This window comes from Folsomia candida, unplaced genomic scaffold (assembly GCF_002217175.1).
Source record: "Folsomia candida strain VU population unplaced genomic scaffold, ASM221717v1 Fcan01_Sc045, whole genome shotgun sequence".
NCBI classification, from domain to species: domain Eukaryota; kingdom Metazoa; phylum Arthropoda; class Collembola; order Entomobryomorpha; family Isotomidae; genus Folsomia; species Folsomia candida.
The window spans coordinates 858115-873644 of record NW_019091237.1 but is presented as its reverse complement, the minus strand read 5'-3'; the positions used below and the strand labels follow the sequence as shown (position 1 = coordinate 873644).

General features: G+C 43.8%; 2 protein-coding genes across 2 annotated transcripts; one reads left to right on the top strand and one right to left on the bottom strand.

Annotated features, from left to right (window-relative positions):
- Positions 1-773: 773 nt before the first annotated feature.
- On the bottom strand, positions 774-3405 carry LOC110861791 (sprT-like domain-containing protein Spartan). The gene is made up of 4 exons (XM_022110920.2): positions 2954-3405; positions 2745-2870; positions 2006-2345; positions 774-1592 (listed from the first exon to the last, which is right to left on the bottom strand). The coding sequence occupies exons 1-4, from the start codon at positions 3242-3244 to the stop codon at positions 1219-1221; spliced, it is 1131 nt and encodes a 376-aa protein (XP_021966612.1). The 5' UTR covers positions 3245-3405; the 3' UTR covers positions 774-1218.
- Positions 3406-3580: 175 nt separating this feature from the next.
- LOC110861757 lies at positions 3581-15356 on the top strand. The gene is made up of 23 exons (XM_022110879.2): positions 3581-3896; positions 4379-4765; positions 5181-5389; positions 5459-5623; positions 5743-5957; positions 6339-6567; positions 6634-6976; positions 7240-7447; positions 7859-8462; positions 8588-8689; positions 8950-9480; positions 9586-9760; positions 9820-10234; positions 10518-11076; positions 11233-11618; positions 11918-12251; positions 12439-12687; positions 12761-13022; positions 13160-13441; positions 13504-13823; positions 13896-14011; positions 14084-14888; positions 14960-15356. The coding sequence occupies exons 2-23, from the start codon at positions 4441-4443 to the stop codon at positions 15035-15037; spliced, it is 6912 nt and encodes a 2303-aa protein (XP_021966571.1). The 5' UTR covers positions 3581-3896; positions 4379-4440; the 3' UTR covers positions 15038-15356.
- Positions 15357-15530: the final 174 nt, after the last annotated feature.

The window sequence follows — 15530 nt, the reverse complement described above, 5'->3', positions numbered from 1 at the left end:
ACGCGAAGAAGAAGAAGAGATCGAGGATGATAATTCCTAGCTTAGATACTTATGTATAAGTCTGCATTTTCTCACAGCACACTTTCACTCACTCGTCTGCAATAGGAAGAAGTAGTAAGAAGTAGGAATATTATTAAGGAGAATGAGGAGCAGTTAGTGGAATCTCATTACTAAATTGTATCCTCCTATCGCGACAATTAATCTCCTCTCATCACCGATATTCAGACTGACAACAATCCACACACACTTTTCGCAAATTACTTACTTACTACATCCACATCCTCATTTACTTATGTATGCACTTATTTGGGTATATATACATTTTTTAAAACATTCTTTACCAGACAATAATATAAAAATATAGATTTCAGGGTTATTTTAAGCTCGCTAAATTAGAGTTTTAATTCAATACCCAATTCTGTTTATAATTCAAAATCTTTTTCGATCCGTTTGTTTAAGAAAATCTTTCTCGTGTCATAAAGTCGTCGAAATATCGAGAAAAATTTATTCTTTTGAAGGAATAGAAGAAATAATTATGCTCAAAATATTTACGAAATATGGAACATTTTCATGAAAATATGGGAATATAGTATGAAATTGAGTGCTCGATTCCACCACGCCCAAAAAGCTTGATCGAATCAATACTTATGAAAAGATGAGAAATAAATGAACAAATAAACATCTATCCAACATGTAATAAACACAAGTTATGCATAAAATGTGAATGGTTAAAATACATTTACAAGCAATTAACAACGGTGATTTGATCAGACTCGATTTTTTCATTCTGCTACAAACCTGAGTTTTATTTAAGAGAAGCAGATTACTCATCATTCAGAATTGTGATCCCACAAAGAGATTATTCACGTTATATGTACGTATGTAGTTATTGACAAACTAGAATTTCATATGATCACACCGATTGCTCTCAGCCGCTAATTAATTACAAAGAACAAGGGCAACAGTATTAACTCCTTGTACATAAATAAACATACTTTGATTAACTTATCATGCTAATTTTATAATGGTTTTATAACCTAACAGCACAGAACTAAGAATTTGGTTACTAAATAAAAATACTTCTTGTTTGGTAAAATGGAATGTGGTGGTGGTGAGGTAGGAATTGTATAAAAATTGTATGGATTTCTTTGCGGTTTGTAAACTTGACGGGTGGGTGGGATCAGGTATTTTGTGTGGTCGACGTATTCAGCTTTCTTCTTAACTTCCGAGACGGTGTCCGACCCCTGGGAAGTTGTACGAACTTGTGGTCGAGGGGTTGCTGTAGTTCGGACGAAGCTGCGGAAAAGGCACGGACTGGTAGACCTGAGTATTTCGAGATGTCGATGGTCCCCCTCCTCCAGCGGCGACAGAAGCAGTAGCAGCGTTGCTTGTAGACGGTCGATTGCCCGATGATGATGACTGACCATTCATAGTAAGACTGCTACCAAGTGAGAGCGCGATAGCTTTTCGCAGATCGGAATCGATGTCGTCGTCGTCACTGTCGGATAATGTGATAGGGTCGTCCACACTCATTGGGGTGGAGTGATCAGTAATCTCAGTAATCTCGTGAGATGAGGAGGACGCTGAAGCAACTGGAACCATATAAAAAATATACGTTTAGCATATTACTCCATGACTCATGGCCAAAATCAGTATATTTTAAATTATTTTTCGGCTCTGGGAATTTATTTTACAGTTCTGGATGACAAATTTGTAAGGGTAAGGAGTTGTCAATTTCTTAAAAATATACACTCCAGATTTTGACACCTTTTGAAGGAAGAGATCTCAAGTTTAAGCAACCTTCAGAAAAATTGGAACTCATCGAAACTGGCTAAAAAACTCATCCCTATTCCATCAATCAACTCACTGACTGACTACAAATTTGTCCTTCAGAATTTTAAAATAAGTTCCCAGAGTGGAGAAATGATTAAAAATGTGTGGATTTTGGTGATGATACATTAACAAATCAACCACAAATGAACAGTTATTTAATGCAACTACTCACCTCCTCCGGCATGATTTGCAGGAGTAAAAAATTTAGTGATGGGTTGCATCGGCATCGTATTTCCTCCCCCCACAACAGCACCAGATCCAACAAGAGATGTTGCTCCTCCAGGCAGTCGTCGTTTCGCCACCTTGACCGGTTTTTCTGGTTCCTTGATTTTGACGAAGGAGCCGGAACAAGACGCCTGATGCTCGGACCACCAGAGGTCATTCGGTCCAGGAGCTCGGTTCATGGCACGTTTAACGATCCCGAAGAATGGCGGCCGGGTGACACAGGGTCCAGTGCATTTCCACCAGTGACGTCGGTGATGGTCCACCTCGTCGTGGAAGGTATGATACACCTGAGGATCAGAGAGATAAAGTTTAATTATAGAGAATTCTAAACCTAGCGATATTTAATTTTCTTAATGACTCAGGGGCTCATCACTAAAATGGCCATTTTTAATTATTCCTCCGCTTTGGAAATTTATTTTAAAATTCTGGACGACAAATGTGAAGTCAGTAAGTTGGTTAATGGAATGCCATTGAGCTTTTTAAACCAGTTTCGATGATTCCCAATTTTTATGAAGGCCTCAGAAACTCTAGATCTCCTTCAAAAACTGTCATAATCTGGAGTATATTTTTTTAATGGGAACACCCTCTACAAATTTGTCGTCCATAATTTTAAACTAAATTACCATAGCCGAGAAATGATTAGATATGTACTGATTTTAACGACGAGTTATCATTAAATTAATTACCGTAATTTTAGTCCCCGCCGCTTCGTTAATTGCTTTCATATACTGTTGAAAATCAGGCCCATGACCGTCCCGATCGAGACGAGTGAATCCATTTTTTACAAAGAAGTAAGCGTGAATCATCTCATGCTGGAAAAAGAACAACGTTTATCATAAATCCTAAATTAACTATTAAGTATATAGATTAGTTAAAATCTAATCAAGTCTCTTACCAGGAGCGTATCGACCAGGTCAGTCCTTGGTCGCAGGGTGAGCAGCGGCTTACTCAGCTTAATCCGACAACCCCCTCGCCTCCCCAGATAGTAGCACAATCCAGCGCACGACGTCATCCTGCTGCTCCATTCGACCGTCACTGCGCCCAAAGCGCCGGAAAAGAATTCCTTATTGAAGTGGGCGAACAGCGCGTGAATATCCGGCGTAGGGTCGATAAGTTCAAGGTCGGGATCGTGCAGATTGACCATATCCCCGTTCCCACTACCACCACCACCCCCCGAGGAAGACATGGTTAATTGTTCAAAAACTTGTCAAAGATTAGAGAAGAAGATTATGTGTGACTGTGCTTGGTCGCAGTAGTAAAATGAAATGAATGACGAGACTAAAATTTCCAAGTTGAAATTCCCGAATTAAAATTTCCAGAAGTTTCTGGCGAGAAAAAACCAAGACAGGTCAAGACTTGACTTGACTGTGAAATTCCGCGAGCAGAATTTGGATTTTTTCCTACTTTCCACCTTACAAACCATCAGCTCGCACCCAGGTGACCTTTCTTGACCTCAGAAATCCCCCCTTTTTTGGGTCACGCGAACAAAACAAATTAAGGAAGCCTTATCTCTAATTATATCTCACTTATCGAGACGAGGGGGTGCTTATCAATTTCTTTTGTAAAGTTTGGGTGCCAACTGGAGCCCACAGTGTGCAAAAAAGTCGTCTCAGACGGCAGAGTTTGTTGCCCGGGATTCGGTGCAGGCAGGCAGAAAGATTTTCACATTTTCATTTTCACTCCTGCTGGAAAAGAAGTCGGTCGCTACTTTCTTGCTCCTAGTTTTTATATAATTTCCACTTTTTGTCAATTTCTGTCAAATAATTAATTCGAAACTCGTAAAACTAAGCGATCCTGGGGATAAGACTGTTTTTTTTGTGATAGTTTGAAAAAGAGGGGTAAGATAGAAGGGGGCGACATAAGGGGGACGGAAAATTTCCAAGTTTTTGCAACATGACCTTATGACAGAATTAATTTGATAAGGGTCAAATTGTCTGGTAGGGTTAGGTTATCTTCTGGCCATAAGTTCCGTGTTGGGGACCTATGGCCGGGGCAGAAGATAACCCGACTTAACAGACAATTTGACCCTTATCAAATTAATTCTGCCTCAGCCACAAGTCCCCAGCATGGGAGCGTATGTCACGGGGCAGAATTAATTTGATAAGGGTCAAATTGTCTGTTAGGTTATCTTCTACCCCGGCCATAAGTCTCATGGCCGAGGCAGAAGATAACCCTAACATACAATTTGACCCTTATCAAATTAATTCTGCCCCGGCCACTTGGAAATTTTCCGTTCCCACCATTTGGTCCACTTCACTCGAAAATTAACAAAGTCTAAGATTTCATTTCACTTTACTTATCATCCTCCTTTGTCTTTTAGGTGGATATTTTTTTAACCCGAACCTTGCTGCATGGCACGAAGTAATCAACCTCCTTCGCACAATGGAAACGATGAACGTCTATCGTCGCCTCCTTGAGGCCTCAAGGATTCGCTATCTCGAAGATGGAACACTTCTCATCGACGAAACACCCGTACAGAGTCAGTTAATACCGAGAGAGGGCCTGAACGAGGAGAACATCCTCACCTACGTGTCCCTCGACCTCATCTCCATCATTGCCAGGGTCAATTCACCGAAAGGGTTTCAACTCGCGGTGGAAACTTTGCTCGAACGATTGGCCACATCGGAGGAGGAAAGACATGACATTGGCGAGAGGTTTACCCACTACAGCAAAATGCTGTTTGATACTTGGACGGGGCTGGCGTCATGTGAGTAGTGCATACATTAAGAAATGCGGCATGACTGATGACAATCGAGGTCTCCCGTAGTGTATGTTGTCAGATTTTGGAGAGGTCTGAATCGATGGCAAATTTAATTAGTATGAAATTTGAGAAAGACACGATCTCCCAATGGGCAGATTTAGCAGAGATATTTGCATTAGGAGAGGAGAAAAGGCGTAGTAAAGTTGACAAATTTTACACTTTCTAAATTAACTGCGCGTTTTCTCCTCTTCGGATGCAAATATCTGCGCCAAACGTGCCCATTGGGAGATCGTGTTTTTACAAGTTTCATACTAATTAAATTTGCCATCGATTGATACTAGTTTTCTGTCAAAATCTGGCAGCATACGCTGGTCGACCTCCATTCTGAGATGATATGATGAACTAATAATATTTCTCTCAGGTGGGGAATGGTCTGCAGAGGGAGTTAAACTAATGGGACGTCTAATTACGGAATTTTGGCACATTCTGCATAATTTGGAGCCCTTAGGTGGAGGAAACCGTGTGATGCAGTGGCTCCTCAATATCCTTTTGGTCAAGGGAGGGAAGACTAAACAGATTTGTCGCGTCCCCCCGAAACATTTACTCCTTGTTCATGATACATTCAATGAGGTGAACTTTTCAACTTTGACTTCAGCAATAATACATTATCATTGAGTACGTTTGTTTTCTTATCGATAGATCGTGTCCCGTCTGCATGGGGAAGATTTGGGGGCGCTTGCGTCCCTCGTACTGAGCGTGGTGGATACCCTGGGCAGCCAAAATGCGCTTCTTTTTAAATTGATGTGTACCATGTATGCGCATACGATCTCAGTTTCACAGGATTTGGAAACAGCATGTTTTCCGGTAAGTTGTGGTCTTATCTGTTAATTTACGTGGGTTCGATTTCTGTTCTTCTCAACAAATCCGATTGCCCCAGAAATTGTGTGTGAATTTATCATGTTTTTTATTTATTCTGGTGACAGGACTTTGTCGACGTCGTTATTGGTTGGATGTTAGACGACGCGTGTTCTGACGACATGTCGAACTTCTGTTATACATTCCTACTATGCTTGAAAGCACACTTCGTGGAGGACGTTGCCTTCACGAGAACGTTGATCAAACAAGTGGCGGAGGACATGGAGACTGAGGCCATGCTCGGCGTGGATGTTAACTTTAAACGCGTGATGCTCCTCATGAGGTGAGTTAAATGAATATTCATATATACGGAGGGCAGCGTTACTTAATTGTTAAGGGGTGAAACATCTTTATGGAAATGTCTTGTCTGTCTGTCTATTCGTGTTTTGTCTGGTCTATCTGTAATTATATCTCCACAATAACTTTAGAATATGAATTTCGAGTTGTGGTTTTTACCAACATGTTCTAATCTTTCGGGAGGAGTTAAGTTCGTAGATGGGCATTATATGTAGGTCATAAGGTCACGGTGATGAGGTGACTGGTACAAAATGTCGAATTTTTTGTTAAATTCTACCGTTTTAGATGTAGTATGGGGCGAGGAAATCAATCGATTTTCATAAATCGACATAGTTTTAACGCCCTATGATTTTATTTATTATTTCAGAGCTTTCACCGCCATCCTGGACTTGAAAGCGATTGAGGACAAACCATTTATCAATGAGTTGAGCGAGCATGTGATCGGAATCGGGATAAACATCCTCAACATGATGGCTGGCCGTGTAGGGACGATTAAGGTCTGTAACACCGTAGCACACAAATTGCTACTCGCAACAAATAATGTGATCGCATTGTCGCCTGGTGTGGATGGTTGGAACACAAGAAACTTTATTAAGGTGCGCCACTTAATATTAATTAATTGCTTAACCCTAGTTAACCATACATAATGTTAATGATTCTAGACTGAAATTAAGTACATGCGGAGGGACGATCACTGGCAAAGATGGTCCCATCTCGCCGTGTCCACCATGTGGGCTGGCATTTGCGGGTGGTTGGAGGGCGCCATTTCCACCACACAGCTGCCCGACGACACTTTGGAGATTGCCAACAATCTGGTCGAGTTTGTGGATCAGATGTCCGAGTCGGTGGGACGGGTGAAGTTGGTCGAGACCTTGCTCAAGACGAGGAACGTGCCCCTCTTGCAGAAAGTGTGGGCCTGGCACATTGGGAAATTGGAGCGAGATGAAGATGATGATGAAGATGATGATCCCATTTACTTCGTGCTTTCGGGGATATCAGATCTTGGTGAGTTAATTGATTGATTGATTGATTAATTAATCAGGTTTTAATTAAAGGTGTCGGTCAAGCGTCTATTTCTCAGCTCTGGACACCAGGCGACAAATATTTGAATATAAGTTTGTCGTCTGATGTCTAAAGCTGAATAAGCTTATTCGTCCAATTTGCGCCAATGGTATAGTTTAACTATGGCGCAAGTGAAGTATATAAAAAGAGAAGAAATTAATTATGTATTGTGTGGAACAAGTTAATTAATCATTATGTTTTTGCAGCTGTGAATAAGCGAGGCTCAATTTTAACGTTATACGCTTTGGAACCATCAATCTTCGACATGTTAGTTTCCCTCGTGCGCCGAGAGACTCGTGACATGGAGAAGGTTCGGACCGTCCTCAACCTGCTGGAAGCCCACTGCTTCGCCCACTCTCACTGGGTTGCCAGCCTCTCCAGCTCAGAATACTCGACAGGGTCGCCGGGTGCCAAGTAGGTTCTCACATACTTAACGTAGGACTCATCGTCAAAATCAACGCATTTTTAATCCTTTCTCGGCTCTTTACTAATTTATTTTAAAATTCTGTACTGACTAATTTGCCCTCAGTGAGTTGATTGATGGAATAGCGCTGAGTTTTTAAACCAGTTTCCAGTTATTTTGAAGGCTTCCTCAACGTGAGATCTCTTCCTTCAAAAAGTGTCCAAATCCGGAGTGTATATTTTCAAAAAATTGGCAACTCCCTGCTCTATTTACAAATTTATCAGAATTAGAATTTTACAGAATTTTAAAATAAATTTCCAGAGCCGATAAATTATTAAAAATGTGCTCTTTTTAGCGATGAGTTGTCGAATCTGTTAAATAGATATCAGTCTCATTTCTTAATTTTCCCCCTTGTCTTTCAGATTCTTCAAGGCTTTGCTCATATTCTGGGAGGAGATTCTCTTCTCTTCCTCCACTTTGTATACAATTCAAGATAAGCGTCGCTTACTCCACTGGATAATCAAGTTCCTCATCGGATCGAAAACTTACGCTTCCACCGTGTTCACCACGGGACAACAATTCTTCCAACGTCTGGTCAATTTCTTATGCATCTCGAATGGGGACCATCACGGTAACATTCTGGACGAGTTGTCTGGCAGGGATGACGTTTCCTTCAGCGGGGAAGGAAGGACACTACCCCCACCCGCAAATCCCCTCGTGGTCAGAGAAAAGCCGAGAAGAGACGCGACTTATGGTGGTGGTGGCGAAGAACAGCCTGGTCCCAGCACTCGGGTGCAGCAGCCCACATTGAACTTGGCGGTGGGACAGGATTTCAATACGTCGGGCCTGGTTCCCCCTCATTTTTTTCAGAAGCAAGTGACCACCCCACCCGATGAACTCGCTTCTCCCGTGGGAAGACCGACACACGAGCAGGGCTGGGCAGTCCCGGAAAATTGGCCATACTTGGAGGAGGCTAAGATGATTTTTGATACTCTGATGGAGCCAGGGTCGCCGTATGTCAAAGTGGTGAGTTGAGAGTGCAACAATTATGTCCTGCGACGTCCTTGACCAAGACATAATTGTCGGGACATGCATACGTGTATTAGTATGAGTAATATTGGTATTTATTTAATGTCTGATTTGTTGTGTAGGTCGATCTTCAACTACTGCTAGTCTCGTTTTGTAAGCTGCACGTAATGGAGGGTCGCCTCGCGTGGGACGTTCCGCCCGACATGAAACCCCTGTTGGTCCAGGTATATAACTATAAATCAAATAGTCATTTTTTCAACTAGTTTGACTCGTCGTAAATGACTGATGGTTCGACAAATAAGTCGTCGGCAATCGATTGGTTGACAAAACAAGTGGTCGCCAATCTTAAGCGGTGGTGGTCGACACTGCATATTAGTTTACAGAGAATCGAAAAGTGGAATTAAATTTGGGCTGACTTTTGTCTTGTAAATTTATAATTTTACGATAAAGTTTTGATAATCAAGTTTTGATTTTACTCTTTAAGGTCGCTGTACGTGGTGATGCTCTCGTTGTGTCGAATTGGGGCCCTCGCGACTTGACGATGACTCCTTATCGGAGAGAAAGTCGGCGACGGAGGTGCGATGAGTGCAACATCCTTCAATGGATGGACAGAACCACTAATGCTAAGACAGATGTGGAAGAGGATTGTCAAATCTTCTTCATGCCGACCGACTTCTGTAGTTACTTATACGGACTGACGACGTCGACGCTGAGGAAGAGAAGGACAAGCAGTGCGTCGCTGGACGAGGGCGACGACGAAAGGAGGGAGAAACTGAGTCTGACCATTCCCGAGCCTCCATGGCGCGGACGTGCGGCCGTTGATTTCGTGATACAGTCCAAGCTGAAGACGGTGCTGGGATCGCCGATTGACTTTTTCAGTCTCGTACAAACAGTGTTTAAGGAGGAAAAGGGGGTCGTGCCCGGGTGGAAGTTCGATTTTCTATTCCAACTCGAGCAAGGACTCGAGCTTTGGGGGAACGGGAGTTGTTTCATGAATGGCGCGGAGATGCCGGACGTAAGTAAATCATGAAACGATCTCCTATTAGAAATGCATACTCATAATTAATTGGCGATGAACCATCCAGTTCCACTTTAGCAACTTATCCTCTTGTGAATTTAGGCGATCCGAGGCTATTTCATGGTGAACCGTGGCTCCTGTCTCGAGTGGTTGAAAAGAATTAGATGGGACGTGCTCAACTGCGCGGGGGTGTCGGACCAGTGGGAAGATTCCTTTTTCCACGCTTCCATGGGGGACGAACGGGCCAAGGGGGAAGTCGCCCTGTTCCATTTGAAAGGTACTTTTACTCCTTTTCTCCATTTCCTTCGATTTAATTGACCCGTTTCTTTATTACAGACGGTGCCGGTCTGTGTGGGAAAGAGAGCTGGCAGCGCGCAGCCTGGCTCTACATGCAGGGTCGGTTTGAAGAAGCCATGAAAATCTGGGAGGACGAGGCCCACGTGGCGAATGAAGAGCTCAAAGAATTGATTACGACAAGGGCCTCAAGAATGTTGGAACTCGACTTTGTTCTTCAGCAAGATCAGCCCCGTCTGCAAGCACCCTTTTTAGACTTTCTCGTGCCGTCAGAAACTGGAAGCAGGAGTTGCTCCATAACCTTGTTGGACGAGGAGATAATCCATCTCCAAAAGATGTTCAGGACAAAGGACGAAGGGTTGAGAAAGCTCTACAACGCGTTGGACTTGGACCGAGTGATGGACAAGAGAGAAGTTTTAGACTTGTGGGTTTTGATCAAAGCGGCAGATGCCATAAGGTGGGTGTCGTATTCACTGAGGCGTTTCACGTCAGCCTTCGTATGTTCGTAATAACCACGTAAAATTACGAAGATCAGCGTACGAACCAAAAAACATGTCTTTTGTCTTGGTAATTGTTTGTAAGTTTGTAAATTGCCTTAAAGATGTTCCTAAGTTTCTTTAAAAGAAGTTCGTAAGTTTCGTAAGTTTACATAATTACGAAATTATTAAGGTTGACGTGAAACGCCTCATTATTCTGTGATAAGTGATAGTTTGACTTATGTACATATGCCTTGGTCGTAGATTCCTCCCGGGTGTGCCCGTCTTCGAAAAATGGTTCATTTGGCTCCGTCTCGGAGAAGAAATGCTCTCTGCCGGCAATCTCGTCTGGGTGGAAAAATTTGTACGCAGTTTGGGCGTGGAAGTCAAGGCTGAAGATCTAAACTCTGGGGCAAACATGGTGATTCCGGACAATTTAGATTTTGAAAAGCAAGCCCGTCCTTTGGGTCAGTTAGTGGCGAAGCTGCTCTTCCGACACGGCTGCGTCGATGAGGCCATGCAAGTTTATAAAGACCTCCTCCTGCGAGACCCCGAGAGAGAGAACATAATAACTAAAGTTACGAAGGAAGACGATGTTCCAATCGTGACCACCGGTGTGCTGGATTTGCTGTTGGAGATTGGACGAAACTTGGGACCCCATCCGGACCACTTGAACGAGTTAATGGAGCAAATGGGGTGGAAGAGTGGGGTTGGGGAGAAAGATGTCAGATCGCCGTTGGTACGACACTTGAACCGCATTCTGGAGCAGCATGGTGACCATCCAGAGGCATGGTTGGAGTTAGGAAATGCTTTTTATGACCAAGTAAGTGTGGTGAGGGAAAGAGCTTTTTTTGTCAAAATATTTATGAAAACCTTGAAAATTTTAAATTTATCGGGTTTACAAAAGTGACCCACAAAGAGTAAACAAAATTAAATAACTATTTTTCAATTTTGACGATTTTATGATTTATTTTTGTAGGAAGTTTCCACCCGACGTACGAATGGTTGTGCCGGACCGTCCCCAAAGCGAGCTTTAAACGCTTATTCTAACTACTTACGTTTCAGTCCACGCGGTTTGGAGCTGAGCCCGGTGACTCGCGATGGGCTTCTGGTCAAAACCATTTGTCGCGTGATTTCTCTCATCAAGCTTGGTCTCGGAATGGAGAGGGTAGAAACACTGCTCGAATGTGATCTTCGAGAAATTCTCAAGCATCCGCGGTGGCTAGATTTTCTTCCGGCCATTGTTCAAGTCCCCGTGTTAAGGGAAGCCATGCTGGATAAGTTTCCGGAAAAGACTGCCATGTACTTGTGGGCGCATGACTCGTCAAGATCCGAGGGAGAAGCCAGCTTCGCGTCGATGGGACGGTAATTAGTTTAATTTTCGTCTCCATTAAATGTGGTTGTTAAATTTGTGATCAAATGTTTATGGGCGTACTCACGACATTTCGTATCGTAACTTATTCAGCAAATAGTTTGTGAAATAAAAATATGGCGATTTGTGAACTCAAATCCCATACTTTTCCATCAAAAAGTTTACTGAAAACTTGTCGTTTTATGATGATTTCGCCAAGATTGTCGTGAATACGCCCTGTGACTTTCCATCTAAATGAACAACTCACCACCAAAATTACACTACTAACTTGGTGAATTGACTTTGATTTTAGGAAAGGACTTTTCGACCTTTCCAGTTACGGCGTGGTCGACGTCAATGAGGAGCCGTACTATCCCCCTCTTCCACTTATCATGCACCCTCCCTGCTGCCCCGATAAGCAGGCTGGGTACCCCGTTCGTCAATACGTGACTCGATCCCACCTTGGGATATCCACCCATGTCGACACCCTGGCCAGGGAACTCCTCCGACTCGGCACCTCGGCCGAAGAGCTCTGGTCCAACGCGATGCAAAGGATCCTGAACGACTGGCATCGACGGATTAACATGTTAAAGAAGGACATGGTCCGGGACCCTGACCCCCGCAAGGTTACGGCCTACATTGACCCGGTATGTCAAGTCATATCGTCCCTGTTCGGGCAAAAGTTGGCAGTTGAGAAACCACAGAAGTTGACGGATGCATTTTACATTACAACTTATGTTTCCGACTGGTTTCTCAACCGATAACTTTTGCACGAACAACGATATTCAGGATGGTTTTGTCGTAGGATTCTCTTAACTTTCTTTTCATGTCCAGATTGTAACCTATTTGGAAGACATGTGGCGCCATATCACCGACACGGCTTGCTCCCCCGCCCAGTCAGCCTTCGTGCTCAAGAACCACGTCATCATTTCGGGGCTGGTTGTCTCCCTGAGAATCTGCACCAGTGTGGATGGTCTGCTTCGGAGCTTCACCAAGTTGTTGGAACACTGTGACACCTTCCAGTCCAGCGTCCCGATGAGGAGTCAGCTCGATTATCTTTCCCCAAAATTGGCCGCCTTTCAGGTCAGGATTTAATTAAATGCCTATGTGCTAATTTTTTAGTAGTGATTATTAAAATGTGAGTTTATTTATGCAGGAGTGGGGCACTCTTTCAACCGTAACTCTACTGGGAATGCCTGGTTGCGTTCATATCGCGGGCATTTACCCCGTCGTGTTCTCCCTGCCGACGAAAACACGGCCAAAGAAGGTCCGTTTCTTCGCCTCAAATGGGAAAAGTTACGAGTATCTTGTCAAAGGGAACGAGAACTTGAACGTGGATTCCAGCATGATGCAGTTACTCACTTTGAGCCAGTCGTTCCTAAAAGAGCCCGTTTGGACGTATGCAGTCACGCCGTTAGGTAAGTGGTTATCTAGAGTAGAGGAACTATTTTGTGAAAATTTAAACCGGGTTTTTGTGCAGATTTAGATCGGGTTTTGTACACAATTTAAACGGGTTTTGTACAAATTAAAACGGGTTTTTGTTACTATTTTTTAGGAAACCGAGGCGGCTTGATCCAAATGGTTCAGCGCGCCACACCAGTCTTCCAACTGTACAAGCGGCATTTGAACCGAACGATGCCGGGAGAGCGGACTTCCGAGATGTTCTGGAAGAAGATGGCATCCTACGGGGTGGTTGGACGGGATCGCACAAACGTTGACGCCTTTACCCTGAAACAAGTCTACCACTCGTTGGCCAACTCGGCTCCAAAAGATCTAATCTCGAGAGAAATGTTTTTCGGTGCGCCGAGTGCCAAGGGATGGTTCAAGGCGGTCAAAGGTATGCCTAATTAATAGTGAGAGGTGTGTAATTGTGTGACCTTAACCTCTTGTTTGGCACAGGCTTCACGCGAGACTCTGGAATCTCCGCGTCCATCGGGTATCTCATGGGGATCGGGGATCGCCACTTGGATAATATTTTGGTCGACGTGGAAGACGGGAAGTTGGTGCATGTTGATTTTAGCTTAGTATTTGGTCGAGGTGCCAAGCTCCGCGTGCCGGAAGTGGTGCCGTTCAGGATGACACAAAATTTTGAGACGGCCTTGCAATACCCGGGAGTTGGGGGTGCGTTCTCCAACCGGGTAGAAATGACGATCTCTGCCTTTCAGGAAAACAAGGAGCTGGCAAAGTTTTGCGCAAGGAGCATTGCCTTCGCGTCCCAGGTAAATTAATAAGCGACAGATTTTTTAAGGAATAAAACTGTTAACTAATTTGACCCTTGTAATTCTCCTTAGATTGAGGAGGACTTTGTCATCGATCCCACCAAACTTCGCACGATTGAAGTCATCTCTGCCATAAGCATATTTAAAATGCGGTACATACCGATGATCCAGAATATTAGGAGTTCTCGGTATGTCATTCTTTGACCTGTGACCTACTTGTTTTTTTTCTCTCCATATCTTATCTTACCTCTTTTTTGCAGGACTGAAATTGCCAAAGTGCTCCTTGAACTAAGCCAAGTACAGTACGCCATAAAACAGCAGACCGAACTCGTCGCGTTGTACTCCAACTCGGTGGAGCAACTCACCGTGACGATGGGGCACATCAAAAATGCCGAATATGACCCCGCTCTATTAAAAGAACTGCACACTCGCATCGTCCTCATGGCCGCTCCGTCCATGGAGTGTGTCCAAGAACAGGTCCTCTTCCGGTTGACGAGTCAATGCAGAGAGTCTCCTCGTTCCGGGAACGTTGCAGGGGATCCAGTCGTATGGCTGAGTCGGGTCGGCGACCTCCTCACGCACGACCTCCAGACCACCGTGAAAAACAAATTTGACGAATCTACCCGGCTCAACGTCTCGAAAAGAGAACTACTCGATAAGAAGGCAGCGTTGAAAAGAAGGCTAAACAAGATGCGTCGTATCGTCGCAAATCTGGATCCGCTCCTGGTCTTTGCTGCCGGTCAGTTGGGAGGAAACGGGGGTAGCAGTGGGTTTTGGGGACCGTTTAAAGCCCTCGTGGAGGACAAATGGATCGGAGACGTTGCCCATATCTGGCTCCACACCCACATGGACGTCATTCCCGTGGGGGAAGACTTACTCGTGGCGGTGGAAGTGGCTGAACTGACCCTAGTCGAAATATTCCTCTCCGTTGAAAACGTTCCCGTTGTAACGATGGACGACTTGGTGGGTATCGACGGGAACTTGGAGTATATCAATATGGCCCGTGTCGACTCTTTGATCGGTTATGTGGCCGACAAGGTGGAGGGTTTTAACGTGAAAAGCTCGGTAAGTGAGGTGGCTGACTGAATTTATGATAAGTTGTGCAGTTTATCTTACTAATTTGTACACCCTTTCAGGTCGAAGTTTTGGTCCGGGATGCGAGCAATGATGTCAACCTGAGTAAAATGTTTGAGGGATGGACACCCTGGATTTAGTCAAATCTTCTCCCCCTAGTCGTCCTCACTTCAGGAAGAGTTACCAAACTTATTTCACTCCACAAAACTCGAACAACGAACAAGAACAGAAAATCTGCAATCAATACTTCTCTACATTTTTGTCCATTACAAATAATATCTCAAAACACAAAACGAATGGTGCCTATCTTTTATATCTTATCATCATCCCCCCATAGTTTTTATCACCTCGAAAGTATTACTTTTACTACTACAAGAAATCAACTAAAACTTTTTAATTTTATACACAAATTTTATCAGTCATGAAAAATGAATGAAATATTTATCCAGAAAACGAAAACGTCAACTTGACTCATTTCTCATGAAGACAAAGACAAGCTTCCGCTTTAATAAATGTTGTTTGACATGCACGCACGGACGGGTACATGTATTCTTTAATGATGATGATGATACCGAGCCGGGTGATCGGGATGTGTTGCTTGCTGCTGCTGATACCCGGGTATTAGCCGTGGTG

What these genes read in the sequence shown, in the direction of transcription:
- LOC110861791 (XM_022110920.2), bottom strand. Translation starts at nt 3,244, where the DNA reads ATGTCTTCCTCGGGGGGTGGTGGTGGTAGTGGGAACGGGGATATGGTC. An exon ending in ACCTGGTCGATACGCTCCTG is followed by an intron (nt 2,871 to 2,953) that starts GTAAGAGACTTG and finishes TTCTTTTTCCAG; the next exon opens with CATGAGATGATTCACGCTTA. An exon ending in TGCAAATCATGCCGGAGGAG is followed by an intron (nt 1,593 to 2,005) that starts GTGAGTAGTTGC and finishes ATATGGTTCCAG; the next exon opens with TTGCTTCAGCGTCCTCCTCA.
- LOC110861757 (XM_022110879.2), top strand. Translation starts at nt 4,441, where the DNA reads ATGGAAACGATGAACGTCTATCGTCGCCTCCTTGAGGCCTCAAGGATT. An exon ending in ACAGGGTCGCCGGGTGCCAA is followed by an intron (nt 7,448 to 7,858) that starts GTAGGTTCTCAC and finishes CTTGTCTTTCAG; the next exon opens with ATTCTTCAAGGCTTTGCTCA. An exon ending in AAAGCGGCAGATGCCATAAG is followed by an intron (nt 10,235 to 10,517) that starts GTGGGTGTCGTA and finishes CCTTGGTCGTAG; the next exon opens with ATTCCTCCCGGGTGTGCCCG.